The 24,790-nt window shown below is 37.7% G+C and overlaps 2 protein-coding genes across 17 annotated transcripts; both read right to left on the reverse strand.

Annotated features, from left to right (window-relative positions):
• Positions 1-4,416: 4,416 nt before the first annotated feature.
• On the reverse strand, positions 4,417-13,234 carry LOC134866100 (complement factor H-related protein 1-like). Its single transcript, XM_063886065.1, has 9 exons — positions 12,997-13,234; positions 12,701-12,892; positions 11,516-11,695; positions 11,188-11,376; positions 7,762-7,833; positions 5,357-5,518; positions 5,099-5,259; positions 4,729-4,754; positions 4,417-4,637 (listed from the first exon to the last, which is right to left on the reverse strand). The coding sequence occupies exons 1-9, from the start codon at positions 13,052-13,054 to the stop codon at positions 4,553-4,555; spliced, it is 1,125 nt and encodes a 374-aa protein (XP_063742135.1). The 5' UTR covers positions 13,055-13,234; the 3' UTR covers positions 4,417-4,552.
• A 1,636-nt stretch (positions 13,235-14,870) lies between these two features.
• On the reverse strand, positions 14,871-21,865 carry LOC134866097 (complement factor H-related protein 1-like). 16 transcript variants are annotated; one of them, XM_063886060.1, is made up of 11 exons: positions 21,611-21,865; positions 21,347-21,538; positions 20,120-20,299; positions 19,806-19,994; positions 18,719-18,811; positions 18,556-18,603; positions 18,324-18,347; positions 15,874-16,035; positions 15,615-15,776; positions 15,245-15,270; positions 14,871-15,153 (listed from the first exon to the last, which is right to left on the reverse strand). In XM_063886060.1, the coding sequence occupies exons 1-11, from the start codon at positions 21,720-21,722 to the stop codon at positions 15,139-15,141; spliced, it is 1,203 nt and encodes a 400-aa protein (XP_063742130.1). In that variant the 5' UTR covers positions 21,723-21,865; the 3' UTR covers positions 14,871-15,138. The 16 variants fall into 16 exon arrangements, with proteins under 16 accessions (XP_063742130.1, XP_063742121.1, XP_063742124.1 ...); XM_063886051.1 differs by having other exon boundaries at positions 18,324-18,395; positions 18,511-18,603; XM_063886054.1 differs by lacking the exon at positions 18,324-18,347 and adding an exon at positions 18,348-18,395 and having other exon boundaries at positions 18,505-18,603.
• Positions 21,866-24,790: the final 2,925 nt, after the last annotated feature.

Genomic DNA, 24,790 nt, shown 5'->3' on the forward strand with positions numbered 1-24,790 from the left:
TGAATGTTCTACAAATCAATGCTCTTCTTTTTTACATTCGTTCCTTGGTTTAGCCCTAAAATGATTCATCGGATTGCTCAAGAGAACGTTTTCTACAAAAATCCATGAGATTGTTTACAGTTCAGATTTCAAATTGATTACCTGGACGGCTGTGATCAGAGGTCAGCGTTGTGAAATAACAAAACACAGACAGGTCAAAGGATAGAATTTAGAAAAAATGTGACTCTTTGTTAGGACAACATTTATATAAAGCAACCCTAGATGCATTATCATGTTCCATATGAGCTCTTAGTCACGCGATAATAAAGCGATGGTCTTACAGTTTGTCTTTCAGGTCCAGCTTAAACTCTGAGAGGCTTCTGTTGGAACTTCCAGTGCACAAATGCATTCTAAATGTGTAAACTGCAGTTCATTTTAAAGAATAAGGAAATAAATGAAATAAAATCAATCAAAAAATGAAATCTGTAAGCGTCAAAGCAGAAAACAAAGAACTTGTGACATGGCATCTCACAGTACCTATAAGTTGTTGTTCATCTTTTGTTATTTATATTTACTTTTGGATTGTTATTTATTTATCAAATGTATTTTCTAATACATTTGATAACATTTATAAGAGGCAAGTTAAAACCTATGATGTGGCGGCAATGGCTCAGTCTGAAAGGACTTGGCCTTGGGGCCGAAGGGTTGCCGGTTCACATCCTGATCGGATCAAAAAAACTCAAAGTGGACTGGTAGCTGGAGAGGTACCAGTTTACCTCCTGGGCCCTGCTGAGGTGCCCTTGAGCAAGGCACCAAACCCCAACTGCTCCCTGGCTCCCGACTGGAAGCCTCTCCGCTCTAGTCCTCTCCAAAATGCATGTGCTCACCTGTGTGTATTCGTACTGTGTTTTCTATAAGAAAAAATGCATGTTAATGTGCACCTATACTGTGTGTGTGTGTGTGTGTGTGTGTGTGTGTGTGTGTGTGTGTGTGTGTGTGTGTGTGTGTGTGTAAAAAACGGAGTGGAAACTGAATTTCCCGCTTAGGGGGATAAATAAAGGTTCATCTTCATCTTCATATTTTGTCATTTAAGCAGAACAACATCTGGCATCAGATACTTCTCAGAGGACTGGTTCTCCGGTTGTTCGTCTTCATGGATTTATTGTATCTTTAGAAATGGTTTATTGAGCTTCTTGCTGTTATCACATGCTCCCAACATGAGTTTTAATTCTACATTAAAAAATGTTTTTATTGCATATTACACTTGTGTTGTCAAACCAGGTTTAAAAGTACATACAGTGGGGCAAAAAAGTATTTAGTCAGCCACCAATTGTGCAAGTTCTCCCATTTAAAAAGATGAGAGAGGCCTGTAATTTTCATCATAGGTATACTTCAACTATGAGAGACAGAATGGGGGAAACAATCCAGGAAATCACATTGTAGGATCTTTAATGAATTAATTGGTAAATTCCTCGGTAAAATAAGTATTTGGTCACCTACAAACAAGCAAGATTTCTGGCTCTCACAGACCTGTAACTTCTTCTTTAAGAGGCTCCTCTGTCCTCCACTCGTTACCTGTATTAATGGCACCTTTTTGAACTCGTTATCAGTATAAAAGACACCTGTCCACAACCTCAAACAGTCATACTCCAAACTCCACTATGGCCAAGACCAAAGAGCTGTCAGAGGAGACCAGAGACAAAATTGTAGACCTGCACCAGGCTGGGAAAACTGAATCTGCAATAGGTTAGCAGCTTGGTGTGAAGAAATCAACTGTGGGAGCAATTATTAGAAAATGGAAGACATACAAGACCACTGCTAATCTCCCTCGATCTGGGGCTCCACGCAAGATCTCACCCCGTGGGGTCAAAATGATCACAAGAACGGTGAGCAAAAATCCCAGAACCACACGGGGGGACCTAGTGAATGACCTGCAGAGAGCTGGGACCAAAGTAACCGAGGCTACCATCAGTAACACACTACGCCGCCAGGGACTTAAATCCTGCAGTTCCAGACGTGTCCCCCTGCTTAAGCCAGTACATGTCCAGGCCCGTCTGAAGTTTGCTAGAGAGCATTTGGATGATCCAGAAGAGGATTGGGAGAATGTCATATGGTCAGATGAAACCAAAATAGAACTTTTTGGTAAAAACTCAACTCGTCGTGTTTGGAGGAGAAAGAATGCAGAGTTGCATCCAAAGAACACCATACCTACTGTGAAGCATGGGGGTGGAAACATCATGCTTTGGGGCTGTTTTTCTGCAAAGGGACCAGGACGACTGATCCGTGTAAAGGAAAGAATGAATGGGGCCATGTATCGTGAGATTTTGAGTGAACACCTCCTTCCATCAGCAAGGGCACTGAAGATGAAGCGTGGCTGGGTCTTTCAGCATGACCATGATCCCAAACACACCGCCAGGGCAACGAAGGAGTGGCTTCGTAAGAAGCATTTCAAGGTCCTGGAGTGGCCTAGCCAGTCTCCAGATCTCAAACCCATAGAAAATCTTTGGAGGGAGTTGAAAGTCCGTGTTGCCCAGCGACAGCCCCAAAACATCACTGCTTTAGAGGAGATCTGCATGGAGGAATGGGCCAAAATACCAGCAACAGTGTGTGAAAACCTTGTGAAGACTTACAGAAAACGTTTGACCTCTGTCATTGCCAACAAAGGGTATATAACAAAGTATTGAGATGAACTTTTGTTATTGACCAAATACTTATTTTCCACAATCATTAGAAATAAATTCTTTAAAAATCCTACAATGTGATTTCCTGGATTTTTTTTCCTCATTCTGTCTCTCATAGTTGAGGTATACCTATGATACAAATTACAGGCCTCTCTCATCTTTTTAAATGGGAGAACTTGCACAATTGGTGGCTGACTAAATACTTTTTTGCCCCACTGTACATCTTTTACTGCTGGCTCTTTAAATATCCCTTAAGTCCCCGAAAATAAGATGGTGAGGCAGTTTCCTTTGGAACACCCTAGCAGGAAACACCAGAGAGGCCAACTCAGTGGACATTTCTAAACGACAGCTAAAGAGTGATCTGTTTAAATGAGCTTTTTATTAGCGACACCCTCCTCTTAATTTTAATGTTACATTTTGTTATTTATTTTAAAGGTTTTTTAAGTTTATCTTCTATTATTTAATAGTTTTATTAGCGACATTTCCTTTTAACTTGGTCTTTTAATCTTTTAATTGTTTAAGCTCTATTATAACTATTGTTACGTTTACATTATTATCATTTTATTGTGTGTATATGTTTATTTTATCTATTTTATTGGTTTTGTTGTATCGATTCATTTGTCTTTTGTCTTCCTTTATTGTTCCGAGAGGGATCATTACCTTCTTTTTTAAAATCATACCTTTTATGTCCTTGTGACTTAACCCATTAAAATACCATTTAATGTTGCTATACTCCATGTGTTCAAAAAAGGTCTTAACATCTGATCTGAGGGGAATTTCTTTTGTGTTGGTTTTAATTTGTGATGTGTGCCATTTTATAGAGCACTTTGAGCTGCACCTGCTTTATGAAAAGTGCTGTAAAAATAAAGCGTTATTATTATTATAATTATGATTATATCTATTATTATGATTATTATTATTATTATACCAACAACTGATGTAATGGCTACTGCAGATAAATGCTGCTCTGGTTAAGTCAATGTAAGCAATTTGACTTGATAACACGCAACTATATTCACTTACCATTATTTTACAAAGCCTTACCTTTAAAAAAAGACTTGTGTTTTCAGAATAATTATCCGTTATTAATCATGACTATTCACAAGTTTGAAATAGTAGTATTTACTTGTATTTTGGGAGGAGATAACACAAGTACTTGTGTTAATAAAGAAATGCATGACAAACTATAAGAAATCAGTTGGTGCTTTACATTATTATAATATCAAAGCTTAGTTTGAATGATTTCTGAATTATTGGCATGAAGTCTGACAATGTTCCAATACTTAAAGTAGGAGAAAGCTACTGCCATGGAGAGCTGCTGAGCATTTTGACATTTCACTGCCAGGCAATTCATGGTTAAAATATGTGCTGGAATTACGGGAGGACTTTGGGGTCAAACATAGCAATTTGTTTAAATAAACTCTTACCTCCATCTGCCTCTTGTGTGTGAGTGGTCATGATTAAATATAATCAGTACTGTTGACTCTGTCAAAGAACCTTCATGATTTGGGATTTTACACGATTGCTGGCTAGCCAAAATGACATGGTTCAGGTGCTAATTTGCCAGACAAGCTTTAAAAAGTTTAGAAAGTTTAGTTTAAAAAATGTATTTAGTTGTCATTCCATCATAATTGAGTCTGTTCATGCGTCTGCATACTTTGCAAAGATGCTATTATCAGTATATAAGCTAAACCTTACGTCATTTTTTGTGGAAAGACTCTTGTACACATTTTGTAGTTTAAATAATACGAAGATCTCGGTTTATTCAGACTACAGCAGACCATATAACTTTATTTTTCATCAAAGTATTGATCATGCTATAGTGCATCATGAGTTGTAATCATAAAAAGACCAGATTACTGTTGAAGAACATTCCGCTTGCACATTGTGAGTCATTTCAATTGAAAGATACTTCCAACTCTGCTTCTGTTTTCAGTCCAGCAGTGAGTCCTCTGCTGAGCTTTACGTGCATTTTTTCTGGAACAGCACAGACAAGAGGTATTAATTAAATAATGTAAAACTGATCAAATATAGTAAAAAGATTGAGCCACCCAAGAATAGCACTTACCCGCTGATGATCAGAGCTATGACAACCTAGACAAGACCAATAACAACAGAACAGCAGTGAATATTTCAGTGGGTCATTTCTTTCATACAAACTGTTTTAATTTCAGTCTCATTCAGTAAAGTGTGCATGTCTACCCTTTTTTCTGTTGTTTTGAGTATTTTATTAGTTATTAAGTTCAGGCTACAGCAACATGTTACACAACCTTAAGACCTAAAAAGTAGGGATCATTTTAAAAGAAGATTTTCTTTTAACCAACTTTGTTTCCTGCTTTCTGGAGACTTTCATTTAACACAAATATCAAAATAAGTGAACTGTTGCAGTATTCATTTTTGAATTCTTGTTCTTTGTGAAAATGACTCCATATACTTACAGTTGGTATAATGAATTCTCTGTTAACGCACTGAACACGGATGAAGAAATGATTCCAAATACACGGAATAAACTCGTCCTCTCCTTCCTTCACATATTTAATTGTAGATAGTATCATATTGGGTATGGTGATTTGAGCAGGATCTAGGACACAGAAAGCGTCTGCACAGAAAGAAAAACGTAGGTAAGATTAATCTGATAATATATCTGGGTGATATCTTTTCAGGGAGGAAAAATTGTCGTTATGACTTGATTATACCTCTGCAGGATGGTGGTTCTGTCCACTTGCCATTGCTTTGACACATCACAGTGTCTGGACCCTCTAGTTTGTAAAAGGCACTACATTGGTATTTCAAATATCCTCCGCTCACTACCACAACATCTCCGTTTAGAACGCTTGGGTATGTTCCACAGTTGGTGACTGAAATCAAAAAGAGGCTATTAAACACTGTCATATTATTTTTTATTTCCAGAAATAGTGGTCAGAACAGCAACAGCACAGTTTGTCAGAATAAAACAGGCAGGTTAACGTGTTAACGCTTGAGATTTATGTAGAAACCTTTTAAAAATATCTGCGCAAATGATTAACTTTTAGAAAAATCTCGCTCCCGACCTGCTTGAGTTTCAAAGCAGGATTTATAATCCTTGCAAGAATGGAAATAGTCATCAAATACAGCATCTGGTACAACTAATACTGGTTCAAATCAGTATTCAATGTTTTGTTCAGATTAGTGGAGGCCCACATCAGAAATGATCATGCTTGTCTCCATGGAGGCTAAACATTGTCACTTAGCTATCATATGCTTAAAATAGCTCAACAAGCTTATCTTCTAGGAGGTCAAACATCCTTTCATATGCACTCAGACCTCTGTTATCACGTGCACTTCTGTATCCTTGAAAGAGCAAATTCATTATTTTCCAAACATAACCATCCTGTTTAAAATAATTATAACACTTATTGAAAATACAAAATGTTAAAATGTAAGATAAATGTCAGGAAAAAAGTACAATCAATTAACTCAGAATAAATAAATACATTTCTTCAATATTCAAATTTAAGTCACATAACTAAGTGCGACCCCAACTTCCTCCGATAATTACAGCTCATATGTTTACCATGAATTGCATGGCAGTAAAAAGGGAACGAAAGCAGAGGAACTGGCAGAAGCTACATGTTTTTCACTGACTGGAAAGCACTGGACCCCAGTAAGCAGTAATCAGCACAATTAATCCAATGCAAAATAAAAGAAGGAAGGAAAGGCATTTTGATGTGTTATGTAGTAGCCAGATTCTTGAATTTTTGCAGGAGTGCAACATAAGGTGTTTACTATAGAAATAGTTCCTGTTTGCATTATGATAGCAACAGCAAGGATATAGGAGCATCTGTATAGCGCACATTAGAGACGGAAAAATTGACGGGCTTCTACATAGCATGTGTATTTGTTTTATCTCCCAAAAAATCACTAAGTAAGGTAAATATTAATATTTTATACTTGTGATTAATCATGATTAATGACTTGCACCTATTGGGCAGGGATCATTTCTCTTTAAATCATAGCTCTGCTACTCGTTCTGCAGTCTTTTTTTCTGCAGATGGTGACTGCTTAATCCAATCCCCCAAGAAGTTAATGTTAAATGTTTTGTGGTGGGTGATAGCTAGCTAACTTCTCTCTTTGTATAAATCATATCATTTCAGTCAGACAACTCACGTGTTTCACTAATATGTTAATTAAAAGCAGTATATATTTTGAGTTTGGTGTCTACACTCCACATATTTACATAGAACATTGAGTGATGATTAGATCACTAACCCTAGAGCCTACAGGTGGAAGCTGGGATGGTGGTGGTGGTGGTGGGGCAGGCGAGCATCGGCAATGTGAATGCAGAAGCAGCGTGGAAGCAGCAGTAGCAGCAGCAGCATTAGCGAGGCAAAGGTAGGCAGATCTGGCAGCTTAAATAGAGCGCCAGATTCAGGGGAATGTTTGGTTGGTTGCAAGAGTGGCGATATGTGCGAATGTATCATTGGTGCTCGAGTTGAGTGCCTGAACAAGCTCGCAGGCTTCGCCCCATTTGTGTTATCAGAAGTGATCATCTATACTTGTCGCTAATAAAACATACAATTTAACAAGTTGATAGGTCGTAAAAAATCATCTCAGACAGGCAGACCAAAGATGATCTATAACTGAAGTTGCTGCATTATTTTCTGTACCAATGGTATGAAATTGTATACGTCGAAGTGGGTGCTGTCTAGTGTCCTGTTTAAATTAATTTGAGTTAACTTTAGATATAGTTTAGAAATATATTTAGCAACAGTAAAATTGGTTGCAAAGATGTTTGTGAAGGCAAGTTGATTGAGCTTGAAATGTAAAACCTAACGTTAGCCATACGATGTAATGTTGTTAACACTCTTTGTAGTCAGATCTAGTAGAGTGTGAATGTTTCCCTTTTCAAATTCACTTTTCTAATTAGAATTAATTGACTGCGAACTTGCCGCTTTTGAGTGTCATGAGTGTCAGAGGCAAAATCAGAATGCTTAATTTGAGCTACTCGTTTTTTAAATTAATCAAGTGGAAACAAGAAAAGAGATAGAAATATGTTGGCAGACAAGTTTATGGAGAGATCAGATAAATGGATCCATTCATATTTAATAAATAAACAAACTACCTCCTCCTGTCGGCTGCCCCCCACCTGTTCCTCGCTCTGTGTATCCGTCATGTCCAGTATCAGGTCTTCTGTCTGAGTGGATATATAAAATACATTAGTGTATATAACATTATGTGGTCAATTTCTCTCAGAAAAAAAACAAGCAGATTCCCCATAGCTCTAGCTAGCAGACTTGATCAAGTTTAGCTAGCTACCGTGACCTAATGCTAAAAATCAAGGTGGTTTGAACACTTTAAATATCCTGTGAAGGTTCTTAAATATGTACCTGATGGATGAGTTCATGATGTAACGCAGCTACATGTTACAAAAAACAGAAGCAGTTTCCTCCTCTGTCCTAGCTTAAAGCTATGTGAATTAAGACAGATTTGATCAGCTGTAGTTAGCTAGCTAGCTGGGTTATTTTTGGGGTTCAAGGTTGTTTAAAACATAGCAGACTTTTTAAATATCTTTAAAAAGAATCGTAGAAATGTATAATAGTCCCATCAGGAGGGGAAACAGCCAATCAGATTCTACAATATAGGATACTAAAACAAAGGGAGATGGGAAAGGGGGAGCTAAATCAAAGGACAGAGAGACAGACTGTATTCAACAAAGTAATTTACACTACAGTGGTGTGAATGTTGGCCAGAGAGGCAAACATGGGGATTTCAAGCTAAACATCAAAGTTAACAGAGGTTAAAGAGAGAGAGCCATTTGTCTTTCTCAGGAAGTCAATATTTTAGCAGCTTGATGTGAATTTCATTCGTGAGATGTGGATTGAAACTGTGGAAAAGTCTAACTGCAGAAGAAACTTACAGTGACATATATATATAGATATCTATATATATATATATCAATATATATACAGTGGGGCAAAAAAGTATTTAGTCAGCCACCAATTGTGCAAGTTCTCCCATTTAAAAAGATGAGAGAGGCCTGTAATTTTCATCATAGGTATACTTCAACTATGAGAGACAAAATGAGAAAAATAAATCCAGGAAATCACATTGTAGGATTTTTATTGAATTAATTTTCTAATGATTGTGGAAAATAAGTATTTGGTCAGTAACAAAAGTTCCTCTCAATACTTTGTTATATACCCTTTGTTGGCAATGACAGAGGTCAAACGTTTTCTGTAAGTCTTCACAAGGTTTTCACACACTGTTGCTGGTATTTTGGCCCATTCCTCCATGCAGATCTCCTCTAAAGCAGTGATGTTTTGGGGCTGTCGCTGGGCAACACAGACTTTCAACTCCCTCCAAAGATTTTCTATGGGGTTGAGATCTGGAGACTGGCTAGGCCACTCCAGGACCTTGAAATGCTTCTTACGAAGCCACTCCTTCGTTGCCCTGGCGGTGTGTTTGGGATCATTGTCATGCTGAAAGACCCAGCCACGCTTCATCTTCAGTGCCCTTGCTGATGGAAGGAGGTTTTCACTCAAAATCTCACGATACATGGCCCCATTCATTCTTTCCTTTACACGGATCAGTCGTCCTGGTCCCTTTGCAGAAAAACAGCCCCAAAGCATGATGTTTCCACCCCCATGCTTCACAGTAGGTATGGTGTTCTTTGGATGCAACTCTGCATTCTTTCTCCTCCAAACACGACGAGTTGAGTTTTTACCAAAAAGTTCTATTTTGGTTTCATCTGACCATATGACATTCTCCCAATCCTCTTCTGGATCATCCAAATGCCCTCTAGCAAACTTCAGACGGGCCTGGACATGTACTGGCTTAAGCAGGGGGACACGTCTGGAACTGCAGGATTGAAGTCCCTGGCGGCGTAGTGTGTTACTGATGGTAGCCTCTGTTACTTTGGTCCCAGCTCTCTGCAGGTCATTCACACGGTCCCCCCGTGTGGTTCTGGGATTTTTGCCCCGACGGGGTGAGATCTTGCGTGGAGCCCCAGATCAAGGGAGATTAGCAGTGGTCTTGTATGTCTTCCATTTTCTAATAGTTGCTCCCACAGTTGATTTCTTCACACCAAGCTACTTACCTATTGCAGATTCAGTTTTCCCAGCCTGGTGCAGGTCTACAATTTAGTCTCTGGTCTCCTTTGACAGCTCTTTGGTCTTGGCCATAGTGGAGTTTGGAGTATGACTGTTTGAGGTTGTGGACAGGTGTCTTTTATACTGATAACGAGTTCAAAAAGGTGCCATTAATACAGGTAACGAGTGGAGGACAGAGGAGCCTCTTAAAGAAGAAATTACAGGTCTGTGAGAGCCAGAAATCTTGCTTGTTTGTAGGTGACCAAATACTTATTTTACCGAGGAATTTACCAATGAATTCATTAAAAATCCTACAATGTGATTTCTGGATTTTTTTTTCTCATTTTGTCTCTCATAGTTAACGTGTACCTATGATGAAAATTACAGGCCTCTCTCATCCTTTTAAATGGGAGAACTTGCACAATTGGTGGCTGACTAAATACTTTTTTGCCCCACTGTATATATATAGATATCTATATATATATATATAGATATCTATATATATATGTCACTGTAAGTTTCTTCTGCAGTTAGACTTTTCCACAGTTTCAATCCACATCTCACGAATGAAATTCACATCAAGCTGCTAAAATATTGACTTCCTGAGAAAGACAAATGGCTCTCTCTCTTTAACCTCTGTTAACTTTGATGTTTAGCTTGAAATCCCCATGTTTGCCTCTCTGGCCAACATTCACACCACTGTAGTGTAAATTACTTTGTTGAATACAGTCTGTCTCTCTGTCCTTTGATTTAGCTCCCCCTTTCCCATCTCCCTTTGTTTTAGTATCCTATATTGTAGAATCTGATTGGCTGTTTCCCCTCCTTCCTTCCCTTTCAGAATCTGGTTTAATGTTTGATCGGGGTCAGATCCTTGTACGACATTGGTTGTGCAGGTTATCTGTCCTCCAGCTGGAATTGATTCTGTTAAATGCTCTGCTCTTTATTAAATAACGCAACTTTGATTTGAAACTTGTAGATTTGTTCTTTTCTTACCAGAAGAACGTGATTGAGTGTGGAAGTTCCTCGACACCATCATTACCAGTCAGGAATCTCTCACTGGCTTTTTACCAGCAACCACTGGCAATTTTAACACAATTATCCATAATATATACTTCTGGTTATGAATAGGAGCTTGCCTCTGAGGCTACACCCAGTTCTCTCAATACGCCTATACTGTAAATAGGCGACCTGACCCCTCAGAGCCTATGATTATTGCTGATTCAACTTAACTGGAATTAATTGTTCAATGAATATTAAATAGTTTTAATTAATTCTTTATCTTGTGAGTTTAGTGTGGCTGTTGGTATTTAGAGAACTTCAGAGCTTGAAAGAACTGCTGCTCAGTTGGTTTGTTATACTCTCTTTTGACAATTGCTGTCAAGCGAGGGGTTAGAGAGGGGTGAACTGTTTCTTTTGAACTTCAAAAAAAGTATTTTTATCCCAGCACTGTGTTCACTTACTGCATGTTGGGCCTTCAGTCCAGTTTCCTGAGATGCAAATGACTGTTTTGATATCTGATCCCTCTCCAGTATATCCATCTTCACATTCATACTGAACCTTTGAATCTGCTTCAAACAACTCCTGGTATTCCCGATTAATGATGACAGCATGGGGAATTTTAGGGGGCTCACCACATGATTGAGTAATCTCTGTGAAAATAAGATCATATGTTCTCAAAAAGAAGAGGTAAAGGATGAGTGATTGGCATGATTGGTGTAGCTGGTGAGAATCCAAATGTCGGAACTGTGTATTCGTTTTACAGCTTACTGCTACAGAAGACTGACTTACTCTGACAGACCGGAACAGAGGACCATTTTCCATTTACACACTGGGCTGTGGTGTCCCGGTTTTTGGATTCATATCCTTCATCGCAAGTTATCCTGATTGTTTGCGCATCTTCATGCCAACCACTTTGGTTTTCCATATAACTTGCATTGGGTAAATCTGGTGGAGTGCAGGCTTTTTCATCTAAGGTGGAAAAGAAAGAAAAAAGTAAGAGAAAAAGTGCCACAAACAGGCTCAATATGAATAAAAAAGAAACCATTTTATGTCAGTCTATAAACTATTTTTATTTGTGCCATTGTTTTAGATATGTTCAGCATTTAGCTTTCTAACTTCTTTTATTAAAGTTATTAACCGGGGCCTTCTCTAATCGTTCTAATCGAGAGAAATTGTGCCAGTTTGTTTTGCCTTTGAGTTGCTGCTATTTGCATTCACCCCACCGCTGCGCAGAAACAGCATTGCTGCCTTGTTTATATCAGGGAGAAGCTAATCTTGCTAAAGCTAGCTAGCCTGGTGGTCAGAACAATGGCTATCCCCACTGAACAACAAAGAGGGTGCTGGGTAAACTGAAGAGACAAAGGGGGCAAGCTGGGTCCAGATTTATGGAGATTTGATATAAGCTGCGTCTCCCCCCTCTTATCATGGACAAAGTGAGATCACTGGCTAATAATGAACACGCTAACAGCGGTAGCCAGGGGTCAGACAGAATATCTGGAGTGTAGTTTAATGTTTTTTACGGAACCATGGCTGCACCAGGATATATCTGACAGCTTTGTTTCCATTGAAAGCTTCTGGACTGTTTTGGTTTCGCAAGAGCTTCATCATGTCTTCATCATGAGCCTTCAGAAGGTCTCTGTGCTGTGGAGGACGTCCTGCCTTGTTCCTCTGGTGCTGTGGCTACAAGGATGTTTATTGCACATTTTACTTCAACTTATGTAAATATATAAAATATGTTTTGCTATTATGGTCCAACTTTCACCAAATCTAATTTACCCCCTGGGATATATAAAGTATTTTGATGGATTAAATGATTGGTTGATTGATTATTTCCAAGGATTTATTAAAGCAAAATATATCTTGAAGCTAAATCAGAATTTTCATGAATTTTTTATTGTTGCAAAAAGCCTGGAAGTTGACAGACACACTGTCTCAATCGAACAAACAAGGGGACATCATTTTAAAAAAACGTACCTATACATTGGGGTTTAGGAGACCAATTGCCATCTTTACACCTGCTGGTCCCCCACCAACCCTTCACTGCTGGTTTACGTCCGTCATGACAGGCATAACTGAGCGTTGCTTCATGATTGTAAGCTAACTGTCGTGGGGGGAAAAAACCGCCATTCAGACTGGGAGCAGGACAAGGCTGAGTTGCACTTTGTGCTGAAATACAAACAAAATCATAACTGTCAATACTTTATATATACTTTATCCCTGATATATCCAGACAAATTCAGAAGTCTCTAAGTAACAGTGAATTCCCTTACCATGCAGCACTTGTGGATTCCAAACCAGGAGAAAAACTCCAAGATATCTCGCCCACATTTTGTCATGAATTGACTCACAAAGCCAAAAGGGTCTGAGTTACGATCAAGACCAGTTAATAATTGTTTAGGGCGATCATCCAAAAAGTGAATAAAAAGTAAACATTCAGCTGAGTTACGGTCCTCCTGCTGTACAGTAAAACAGCCCCCTGTGTACGTCAGTCAGACCAGTCACAAAAACACTTTGCTTTGTGGGGATCAACAGTATGTGAACTGTTTTTACCATTATCCCGCTTTGGTACACACGTTCGTGTTTTTTTTGTGCCAAATTTAATCCTAGTCTTCTGTTTATTATGCTAAATATCATTTGGAATCATACCCCATACCTATTTTGTGAATACAAATGTTAAGTGAGCACTAGTTCTCTGATGATTTTATCTTCGAGGACACATTTTATGCTGAGAAATATTCTGTATTGAGTTTCCTTTTAGTCCCATATCAACGTCATGTTTATTTTTCTATAACTAAAACGCACTATTGCAAGTTACAATTGTGTTGTCAAACCAACTTTAAAGGTGCTTTCCACTACCCACTGTATCTGAGTGTTCAATGCAGCGCTTGATAAGTCAATACAAGCAATCTGGCTTTGTATTATGGTTCAAGAGTTTATAATTTCAATATCCGAATATTACATAATAATATACATTTTCCATCATCGGCCAGGGCATTGTCTTTACAGGATTATCCCATTTTCAAACACTAAACCTGAACATTGTATCATCTGATGTAAAGTATGACTAAATTACCTCCATCAGCTCCTGCTGTGACTGGTTATGATTAAATAATAAGTAGTTAGAATTCTGTCAATTAACCTTCAAGATGTGCGCTTTTATATAAGTGTTGGATAGGCAGCTGAAGGCCCCTCAACACAAGAACACATGGTTAAGTTGCTAATTTGCCAAAACACTGTAAATATTTCTTGAAAATGTATTTTGTTGTGACACCACCATACTGTAAGTGAGTCTTTCTGTTCATGTATCAGCATACTTTGCAGTGTTGTTCAAGGGTATAAAGTAAGGGATAATGTGCAGTTAGGCGGTTATTAATGAAAAAAGAACCCGGACAGGGTGATCAGGATCCCGGTCACACACATTATCCCGCATATTACAGGGCAACATACTAACAACAGAGGACTTGACTCACAATTTTGATTTAAAAATGATCGTATTGCTACCGCTAAGAAAAAATGTTTCCGTTCCACTGCGTACAAACGGCTGGAACTGCGGCAACAGCAACTCTGTTAACATCCTCTCTTCCATTTATAAGTCTTTAAACACTGCTACAGCCCACACGGTGTTCACTTTAGTGTTTACTTTCTGTCTGTCTTCTTCTGTTGATTTCTGACGTCCTGTCTTTTAAAATCTTTCCTTCTCATACGCTCTTTTTTCTTTTCGTTAATAGGGGCAGTTCAGCCATCATGAATCCAAAGTTTCATGCTGTACACAAATAAAAAAAATGAATATTAAAAAAGAAGTCCATTTCTGATGGAGTAAACAAAAGTGCTTGATGTGACATTATACATTTACCGGACTTCTTTCTGTGGATTTATATGACTGCACATAGTCCCTTGATCCTCTTATAGCCTTGGTCTGTTCTCCTTAGCAATGGTGTATCAGCAAAAGTGAACAACCTCTGGTATGTCTAAATTGACCAATGAGAATTGAGTATTTAACTAAATCAAGTTTATTCTTGTTTATCATTACCTGATATAGAAATCAATTCATAGTGGAGAGACAATTTGTACACGATTGATTACCAAGATCTATCTTGACATTTATTTTGTGAACAATAGCTAACCGTTTATTCAGACTACTGCAGACCATTTAACCTTTAATTTTATTCTCAGGGTTGATAGACATTAGTGCATCAACAGTTCCAATCACAAAAACACAAGATGACTGTTAAAGAACAATTTGCTTCACCATTGTGTCAATATGTTCAATCAAAATGAAAAAACAACTACAACAGCTGGTTTAAAAGAAAGCCATATACAAATATGACATTTTTGGGGGTGTTTATCTCTTCTGGTGGAGATATTTCAAATGCCTCCTACTCTGCTTCTGTGTTCAGTCCAGCAGTGAATACTCATCTGCATACATTCTGGAACAGAACAGACAAGAGGTATTAATTAAATAATGTAAAACTGATCAAACATAGTAAAAAGATTGAGCCACCCAAGAATAGCACTTACCCGCTGATGATCAGAGCTATGACAACCTAGACAAGACCAATAACAACAGAACAGCAGTGAATATTTCAGTGGGTCATTTCTTTCATACAAACTGTTTTAATTTCAGTCTCATTCAGTAAAGTGTGCATGTCTACCCTTTTTTCTGTTGTTTTGAGTATTTTATTAGTTATTAAGTTCAGGCTACAGCAACATGTTACACAACCTTAAGACCTAAAAAGTAGGGATCATTTTAAAAGAAGATTTTCTTTTAACCAACTTTGTTTCCTGCTTTCTGGAGACTTTCATTTAACACAAATATCAAAATAAGTGAACTGTTGCAGTATTCATTTTTGAATTCTTGTTCTTTGTGAAAATGACTCCATATACTTACATTTGGTATAATGAATTCTTCTGTTAACGCACTGAACACGGATGAAGAAATGATCCCAAATACACGGAATAAACTCGTCCTCTCCTTCCTTCACATATTTAATTGTAGATAGTATCATATTGGGTATGGTGATTTGAGCAGGATCTAGGACACAGAAAGCGTCTGCACAGAAAGAAAAACGTAGGTAAGATTAATCTGATAATATATCTGGGTGATATCTTTTCAGGGAGGAAAAATTGTCGTTATGACTTGATTATACCTCTGCAGGATGGTGGTTCTGTCCACTTGCCATTGCTTTGACAAATCACAGTGTCTGGACCCTCTAGTTTGTAAAAGGCACTACATTGGTATTTCAAATATCCTCCGCTCACTACCACAACATCTCCGTTTAGAACGCTTGGGTATGTTCCACAGTTGGTGACTGAAATCAAAAAGAGGCTATTAAACACTGTCATATTATTTTTTATTTCCAGAAATAGTGGTCAGAACAGCAACAGCACAGTTTGTCAGAATAAAACAGGCAGGTTAACGTGTTAACGCTTGAGATTTATGTAGAAACCTTTTAAAAATATCTGCGCAAATGATTAACTTTTAGAAAAATCTCGCTCCCGACCTGCTTGAGTTTCAAAGCAGGATTTATAATCCTTGCAAGAATGGAAATAGTCATCAAATACAGCATCTGGTACAACTAATACTGGTTCAAATCAGTATTCAATGTTTTGTTCAGATTAGTGGAGGCCCACATCAGAAATGATCATGCTTGTCTCCATGGAGGCTAAACATTGTCACTTAGCTATCATATGCTTAAAATAGCTCAACAAGCTTATCTTCTAGGAGGTCAAACATCCTTTCATATGCACTCAGACCTCTGTTATCACGTGCACTTCTGTATCCTTGAAAGAGCAAATTCATTATTTTCCAAACATAACCATCCTGTTTAAAATAATTATAACACTTATTGAAAATACAAAATGTTAAAATGTAAGATAAATGTCAGGAAAAAAGTACAATCAATTAACTCAGAATAAATAAATACATTTCTTCAATATTCAAATTTAAGTCACATAACTAAGTGCGACCCCAACTTCCTCCGATAATTACAGCTCATATGTTTACCATGAATTGCATGGCAGTAAAAAGGGAACGAAAGCAGAGGAACTGGCAGAAGCTACATGTTTTTCACTGACTGGAAAGCACTGGACCCCAGTAAGCAGTAATCAGCACAATTAATCCAATGCAAAATAAAAGAAGGAAAGGCATTTTGATGTGTTATGTAGTAGCCAGATTCTTGAATTTTTGCAAGAGTGCAACATAAGGTGTTTACTATAGAAATAGTTCCTGTTTGCATTATGATAGCAACAGCAAGGATATAGGAGCATCTGTAAAGCGCACATTAGAGACGGTGATCACAAAGGCTTGACAGCGGCTTTTAATGCTTTAGCTTGGTGTCGGAAAAATTGACGGGCTTCTACATAGCATGTGTATTTGTTTTATCTCCCAAAAAATCACTAAGTAAGGTAAATATTAATATTTTATACTTGTGATTAATCATGATTAATGACTTGCACCTATTGGGCAGGGATCATTTCTCTTTAAATCATAGCTCTGCTACTCGTTCTGCAGTCTTTTTTTCTGCAGATGGTGACTGCTTAATCCAATCCCCCAAGAAGTTAATGTTAAATGTTTTGTGGTGGGTGATAGCTAGCTAACTTCTCTCTTTGTATAAATCATATCATTTCAGTCAGACAACTCACGTGTTTCACTAATATGTTAATTAAAAGCAGTATATATTTTGAGTTTGGCGTCTACACTCCACATATTTACATAGAACATTGAGTGATGATTAGATCACTAACCCTAGAGCCTACAGGTGGAAGCTGGGATGGTGGTGGTGGTGGTGGGGCAGGCGAGCATCGGCAATGTGAATGCAGAAGCAGCGTGGAAGCAGCAGTAGCAGCAGCAGCATTAGCGAGGCAAAGGTAGGCAGATCTGGCAGCTTAAATAGAGCGCCAGATTCAGGGGAATGTTTGGTTGGTTGCAAGAGTGGCGATATGTGCGAATGTATCATTGGTGCTCGAGTTGAGTGCCTGAACAAGCTCGCAGGCTTCGCCCCATTTGTGTTATCAGAAGTGATCATCTATACTTGTCGCTAATAAAACATACAATTTAACAAGTTGATAGGTCGTAAAAAATCATCTCAGACAGGCAGACCAAAGATGATCTATAACTAAAGTTGCTGCATTATTTTCTGTACCAATGGTATGAAATTGTATACGTCGAAGTGGGTGCTGTCTAGTGTCCTGTTTAAATTAATTTGAGTTAACTTTAGATATAGTTTAGAAATATATTTAGCAACAGTAAAATTGGTTGCAAAGATGTTTGTGAAGGCAAGTTGATTGAGCTTGAAATGTAAAACCTAACGTTAGCCATACGATGTAATGTAGTTAACACTCTTTGTAGTCAGATCTAGTAGAGTGTGAATGTTTCCCTTTTCAAATTCACTTTTCTAATTGGAATTAATTGACTGCGAACTTGCCGCTTTTGAGTGTCATGAGTGTCAGAGGCAAAATCAGAATGCTTAATTTGAGCTACTCGTTTTTTAAATTAATCAAGTGGAAACAAGAAAAGAGATAGAAATATGTTGGCAGACAAGTTTATGGAGAGATCAGATCAATGGATCCATTCATATTTAATAAATAAACAAACTACCTCCTCCTGTCGGCTGCCCCCCACCTGTTCCTCGCTCTGTGTATCCGTCATGTCCAGTATCAGGTCTTCTGTCTGAGTGGATATATAAAATACATTACATATAATCCAACAAATGGATCTATGGAGAGATTGAATCAAAGGATTTTTAATAATTCATACTTTATACAAGTAAATAAACTACCTCCACCTGCAGGATTTGTCCCACTGCCAGCGGATGTAGTGTGTCCCCCACCTGTTCCTTCCACTGTGGCTCCACCATGTCCAGTATCAGGTCTTCTGTCTGAGGGGACATATAAAATACATTACCTATAATCCAACAAATGGATCTATGGAGAGATTGAATCAAAGGATTTTTAATAATTCATACTTTATACAAGTAAATAAACTACCTCCACCTGCAGGATTCGTCCCACTGCCAGCGGATGTAGTGTGTCCCCCACCTGTTCCTTCCACTGTGGCTCCACCATGTCCAGTATCAGGTCTTCTGTCTGAGGGGACATATAAAATACATTAGTGTATATAACTTCATGTGGTCAATTTCTCTCAGAAAAAATATAAGCAGATTCCCCATTCCTAGCTATAGTTGCAGCTGGCAGACTTGATACAGTTTAGCTGAAAACTTTAAATATACTGTGAAAGTTCTTAAATATGTACCTGATGGATGAGTTCATGATGTAACGCAGCTACATGTTACAAAAAAAACAGAAGCGGTTTCCTCCTCTGTCCTAGCTTAAGGCTATGTGAATTAAGACAGATTTGATCAGCTGTAGTTAGCTAGCTAGCTGGGTTATTTTTGGGGTTCAAGGTTGTTTAAAACATAACAGACTTTTTAAAATTCTTTAAAAAGGTATTTAAAAATGTATTTTTTTCATAATGTCTCATCCTCTAATGCTTATTGATTTGAATCTGTCTGGTCTTAATTACGATTCTGTTGTCATACATTTGATTTCTATATCACCTGTTAGTCTAGTTGCAGCCTATCTTGTGTCATATACAGTATGACAGTAGTACATTAATTGGGCAATTGTAACACTGTGTTACAATTGACCCTGACTTGCTTAATAAGGACATTAAATAAACATATTTTTATTTCTAATAATTTAAGTGTTTTGTGTTCAACAAAATGTCTACATAAACTATATTTTTGATCTATACAGTATTTGTTTCATATCTAATTATCTCAATTCCCATCAAGAGCCATTTAATTATGCTTTTCACTATTTGAATTGTCTGTGCATCTAGTTTATTTTATTATTATTTCTAATTATTGTTAATTAGAAGTTGTCTTAACTTTAAATACTGCCATATTGACTTAATAATAATGTATGTTCAACTATCATTCTTCGTTAGTAAATACTGTTAGAGCCATTTCATTTTAAACAAGGTTCATTCGTAACATCGTATAAGTCACCAATTCATAATGAGACAGAATTAATGAAAAGTATTTTTATTAGCGGACTTCTCAGTAAATTGTCAACTTACTGCATGTTGGGCCTTCAGTCCAGTTTCCTGAGATGCAAATGACTGTTTTGGTGTCTGCTCTCTCTGCAGTATATCCATCTTCACATTCATACTGCACCTTTGTATCTGCTTCAAACAACTCCTGGTATTCCTGATGAATGACGACTGCATGGGGGATTTTAGGGGGCTCACCACATGCTTCATCACTTTCTGAAAATTAGAAAATAAATCAGGATTATAAAGGAAAAAAGTGTCTAGATGGATAGCTCTATGATTGTGTTAGTTGGTGACATTGGGTTTGAGATTTAGACACTGATTTGAATCTGGTAACTTACTTTCACAGATTGGCATAGAGGACCATGTTCCGTCTGTACATTTCGCTGTGGTGACCCGGTCTTTGTGTTCATATCCTGCATCACATCTTACCCAGATTTTGGTTGTCTCATCATACCAACCCTTTGTGCTTGCATCGTAGTTTGCATTTGGGAGAATTGTTGGCAAACAGGCCTTTTCATCTGAGTTGGAAAATAAATTCCTACAATGAGAATAGTGCAGCACACTATAGCCAACCATGCAGTTTCCTTTATTCAGTGGACGTTTTGGCCCCGAAGCCTTTTTCAAGATCTTGACAGTCTTTTAAAAAATGTAATGTCATTATCAGTCATTATTTGCATGAACTATACCTCTAAGGTTTTATTAAAGCAAACATTATCGTAAAACTTAGTAGAAGAACTGAGCACAGCTGAAAGAGTTGCTCTAACCACAGACTGCTGGACGGCTTTAACAGCTGAGAGCTACATCACGATCACCTGCCACTACATCAGGGATGACTGACAAATTAACTCAGCGGTCCTGCTCACAGAAAGCCTGCCAGGTCGGCTCAACAAAAATCAGTAGACTGGTGCTGAAGTTGTATGTGAGTTACTGGTTATTTTTATGAAGCTTTGTTAATTAGCCTAATTCATTGTTAGGTTGGCTAATCTCTCTCACCCTCTTTCTCGACACGGTGCCTTTTTGGATAGGTTTGAGTTACAATTTGGCAAAACCTGTCAGACTAAAAGTATTATATATTTTTGGTTAAGTTATTGTTTAACATGATTGGGTTTTTATATTATTATTTTGGGGGAAAACAAGGGTCAGTTGTGTTCATGAGCACCGGCTAATAGCTGCAAGCTCCGCTGCTTAAGAGCACAGCAGCGCATATTTTCAACTTCAACCATTGAACGGATCCGGTTGAACTGCGACAAGAGTTGTCCATCTTGTAATACATCTCTCAATGAGGAAAACACGCTGTGTTTTTGGTATGTCACTGCATTTTTAATAAAGCCTATAAATAGTGAATTTTAATATAAAAATATGAATGATTAATCGAAAATAGTCGTTAATTCTCCCGACGATCGATTAAGACAATTTAATCGAAGTCCCATCTCTACTCTGGGCAGTACTGACAGGTTTTTTAAAAGGGGTATTAAAAATAAGAATAGTATCACACATTATACTGAAAAACACAACATAGAGTGGCTCATTTAAACAAACCAGCCAAAAAATTATACACAACGTACCTATACATTGTGGTGTAGGAAACCAATTGCCATTTTGACACCTGCTTGTCGCCCACCAGCCCTCCACTGCGGGCTTCAGTCCGTTATCACAGGCGTAAGTGAGCGTTGTTTCATGAGGGTAAGAGTCTTGTTCAGGGACCAAATAACCTCCACTCAGACCGGGAGCAGGACAGGGCTGAGTTTCACTTTGTGCTGAAACAAGAAAGAGAGCACTATAACAAACGTAAATTAAAAATGATAGGTGACATAAATGAATGCTCTTACCATGCAGCACTCCTGGGAACCAAAGCAGAAGAACAAATCCTAGATATCCCATGGACATTTTGTCAGGAATTAAAATACTGAAGGACAAAGCAGAGCGAAGAGCACTCCACATCAGATCATGTTAATTATTGGTAGAGTCATTTCCCCCAGATGTTAGGAAATGTGTGTCTTTCACTCTGACATCACACTGTTGCTCTGAAACCAACACACTGATGTGAAATGAAGCAAATATCACAACAAACTATTGCGTATAGATCAGAGACACATGTGGGGTATTACAAATGTAAGTGTACTTCTAAAAGGACTAAGTTGTTATGATTTATTCAAAATGATGGGGATGTTTCTCAATGAGTGATAGTAAGTTGGAGTTTTGCAGAAGTAGTAATAAGTATTCTGATCCTTTGCTTGAATAGAAAATACATATACAAATCTGTTAACATGCTCAAAAAGTCCTGCATTGAAAATGTTACTCAGTTAAAAGTAACTAAGTATAATCAGTAACATGCTGTTAAAGTAGTAAATGGAAAAGTACTTAATGCTTTTACTTTTAATTGGCTAGTTTGTAAATTGACCGTAAGCTGTTCTTGTACAAAGGTTTGGCTTGTTGAATTTATAACAAAATATCATATTTTATAAACTTTAAAAACCTTAAAAACCTATTTTGTAAAGTAAGTGGTATCTTAAGCAGTCAGAGCGGCCCTATTATGCTTTTTGGTTCTTTGGTTCCTGTGGTAGGATTTTGTCCCACACACTCCCCCGCCTCCATTGGACTCCTTTTACTTGTGTAACATAGTGACATCACTGTGCAACACTCACACTTCTATTGGCTAATGCTCCAACCCATTGTACGTGATAGTCTAAGGGGCGGGACAGCACATCTCTAAGCGGTTGACCAATCACAGCTGGCCAGCTAACCAATCAGAGCAGACTAGGCTCTGGTTTCAGACAGAGGGTGAAACAAGGTGCTGCTGCACAGGCAGTATGAGACAAATAAAGAGCTTTTCAACATTAAATCATGGAGACATGACCCAGTGGAAGGCCAAAATACAAATATAATGAGTATAAAAGGGCCCTTAAAGTACAGTACTTAAGTAAATGTACTTAGTTTTGTTCCAACACTGGAGTTGTGACACAAACACAAAGTCATATCTGTAAGAAAGTTTTGTGTTATGAGTTTCTCTTAATTTTAAGAATAAAGTTTTATTCTCATAATCAGATTCCCTACATGATCATATAGTACATATAAATTCAGTCGAATTATTTTCATTATTTGTTTAGAAACTGAAATGATTAAAAAGGGGCAGTTATATTCAAACGATTATCTGATGTTTTAGTTTTTTTATACTTTAAATATCATGGTTATCGTCAACACCAGCATCTTGAAACACCCCTAGAATAGCGTTATAATAGTCATAATGGTTTTTGGTTTTATATCGATATTTGCAATAAGCAACAGTAGCCTAAACTGATTACAAAATCATGAAACATAATGAAATATGAAAGCTTTGGTTTTAACTTTAATTGTGTGTATTTTTTGTTTGTGACTTTACCTTTAACTGACATCTAATACCCCCTCCCCCGCACTTCATTTCTTGAGTCAACATTTCAAAATGATTTCCCGGACTGCTGTGATCGGAGGTCAGCATTATGAAACACCAAACACAGTGAGGTCAAAGCTCACACTTCAGAAACGAGGAGAAAAACAACATCTGATATAAAATAACAATAGACAAGGAACCATCCTCCAAATTACATATTCAAATAACTACTACTGATGTCGATGATTTTAGGATCATTTAGTTAGTATGTCATTGCCCCTTTGCTGGATCAAAGATGGACTGAAAAATGTAAAACTGATATTTATTCACTTTGGGATGTCTTTATATTACAAATGGTTTTACATTTGTTGAAAATGGTTGGTATTTGTTTGTGGATGGGACAATCTTCCATTAATCACTTTTTTCTAACGTTATCAAAAGAAAAGTTGTGTAGGCTTCAGAATCTAAAAACACAGCTTATCCAAAGAATTAAAAACGGTCATATCAAAAATAAGCAAAGTGAAATACATTAAACATTAAAACATTAAAACAAAAGTGCTTCACATAGAAGAATAGTACATATTTGTATTTATTTTGTATTTATGTAACAGCCTCCCAAAAGGCCTATTTTGGCTTTAATTGAAATGTATTTATTATAATTTTATGCTTTTAGTTTTCTCCTGCCTGAAACGCCTCCATTTGACTCCTTTGTTTACTTATGTAGCACAATGACATCACTATGTTACACTCGCGTTCCTATTGGCTAGCGCTCCGAAAAATTGTACGTGATAGGCTAAGGGGCCAGACGTCTCTAAGTGATTGACCAATCACTGGCCAGCTACGGAGCGACAGAGGGTGAAAAGAGGTGCCGCAGCACAGGCAGTATGAGACAGATAAATAAATCGCTTTTTGAACATTCTAAAATATATGTCTTCTTTATTTAACTAATCCATAAGTCGACATAGAAGTGTAAGTATACCAGAATCTCCAGGGACTGAAGCAGCCCTATTGTTTCAGAATGAGGTTGACCAGGTGTTGGACGAAGTCATCAAAAAGCTGCAGAAAGCAATTACTCTGCTGAGGAAAGTGACGTAGGGTCTGATGTTGTAAAGACGAAGGAGGTAATTTGTCCTTCTCTGTGTGTGTGAAGTGTCCAGAGGACTGTATTGATTTCTCTCTCCACTATCTGCCTCACACAACTCGCCCATTGATGAGAAAGGTTACTTTTTTTTTCTCGTTAACATCCATCTTGCCACAGTACACCTTCCTTCCTTCAAGATTTTCTCCTCACACCCTATACAATTCCAAGGCAGTGAGAAGTGAGCTGAAGGAGGATTTGATGTAGATGACCTATTTCCGTGTTGAAAAAAAGGCCTTGCTAACACAATTTATTTCCTTCCTGTGGTTCAGCTCATTAAAACATAAATCATGACATCTTGCATTTTGTGTCCATATCATGCTAATGTTCAGGTTCATATTTGTATTTTGGCATGACATGTCTCCATGCTTTAATGTTCAAAAAGCTCTTTATTTCTCCATACTGCCTGTGCTGCAGCACCTCTTTTCCCCCTCTGTCTGAAACCAGAGCCCAGTCTGCTGATTGGTTAACTGGCCAGCTCTGTTGCGATTTGTCAACCAATCA

Source organism: Eleginops maclovinus, chromosome 6 (assembly GCF_036324505.1).
Source record: "Eleginops maclovinus isolate JMC-PN-2008 ecotype Puerto Natales chromosome 6, JC_Emac_rtc_rv5, whole genome shotgun sequence".
NCBI classification, from domain to species: domain Eukaryota; kingdom Metazoa; phylum Chordata; class Actinopteri; order Perciformes; family Eleginopidae; genus Eleginops; species Eleginops maclovinus.

Coding starts and splice junctions, on each gene's coding strand:
- LOC134866100 (XM_063886065.1), bottom strand. CDS start 13,054: ATGTGGGCGAGATATCTTGGAGTTTTTCTCCTGGTTTGGAATCCACAA. Junction 11,696..12,700: donor TCCTAAACCCCAATGTATAG/GTACGTTTTTTT, acceptor TTTCCACCTTAG/ATGAAAAAGCCTGCACTCCA. Junction 5,260..5,356: donor AGAACCACCATCCTGCAGAG/GTATAATCAAGT, acceptor CTTTCTGTGCAG/ACGCTTTCTGTGTCCTAGAT.
- LOC134866097 (XM_063886048.1), bottom strand. CDS start 21,722: ATGTGGAGTGCTCTTCGCTCTGCTTTGTCCTTCAGTATTTTAATTCCT. Junction 21,539..21,610: donor GTTCCCAGGAGTGCTGCATG/GTAAGAGCATTC, acceptor TTCTTGTTTCAG/CACAAAGTGAAACTCAGCCC. Junction 15,777..15,873: donor AGAACCACCATCCTGCAGAG/GTATAATCAAGT, acceptor CTTTCTGTGCAG/ACGCTTTCTGTGTCCTAGAT.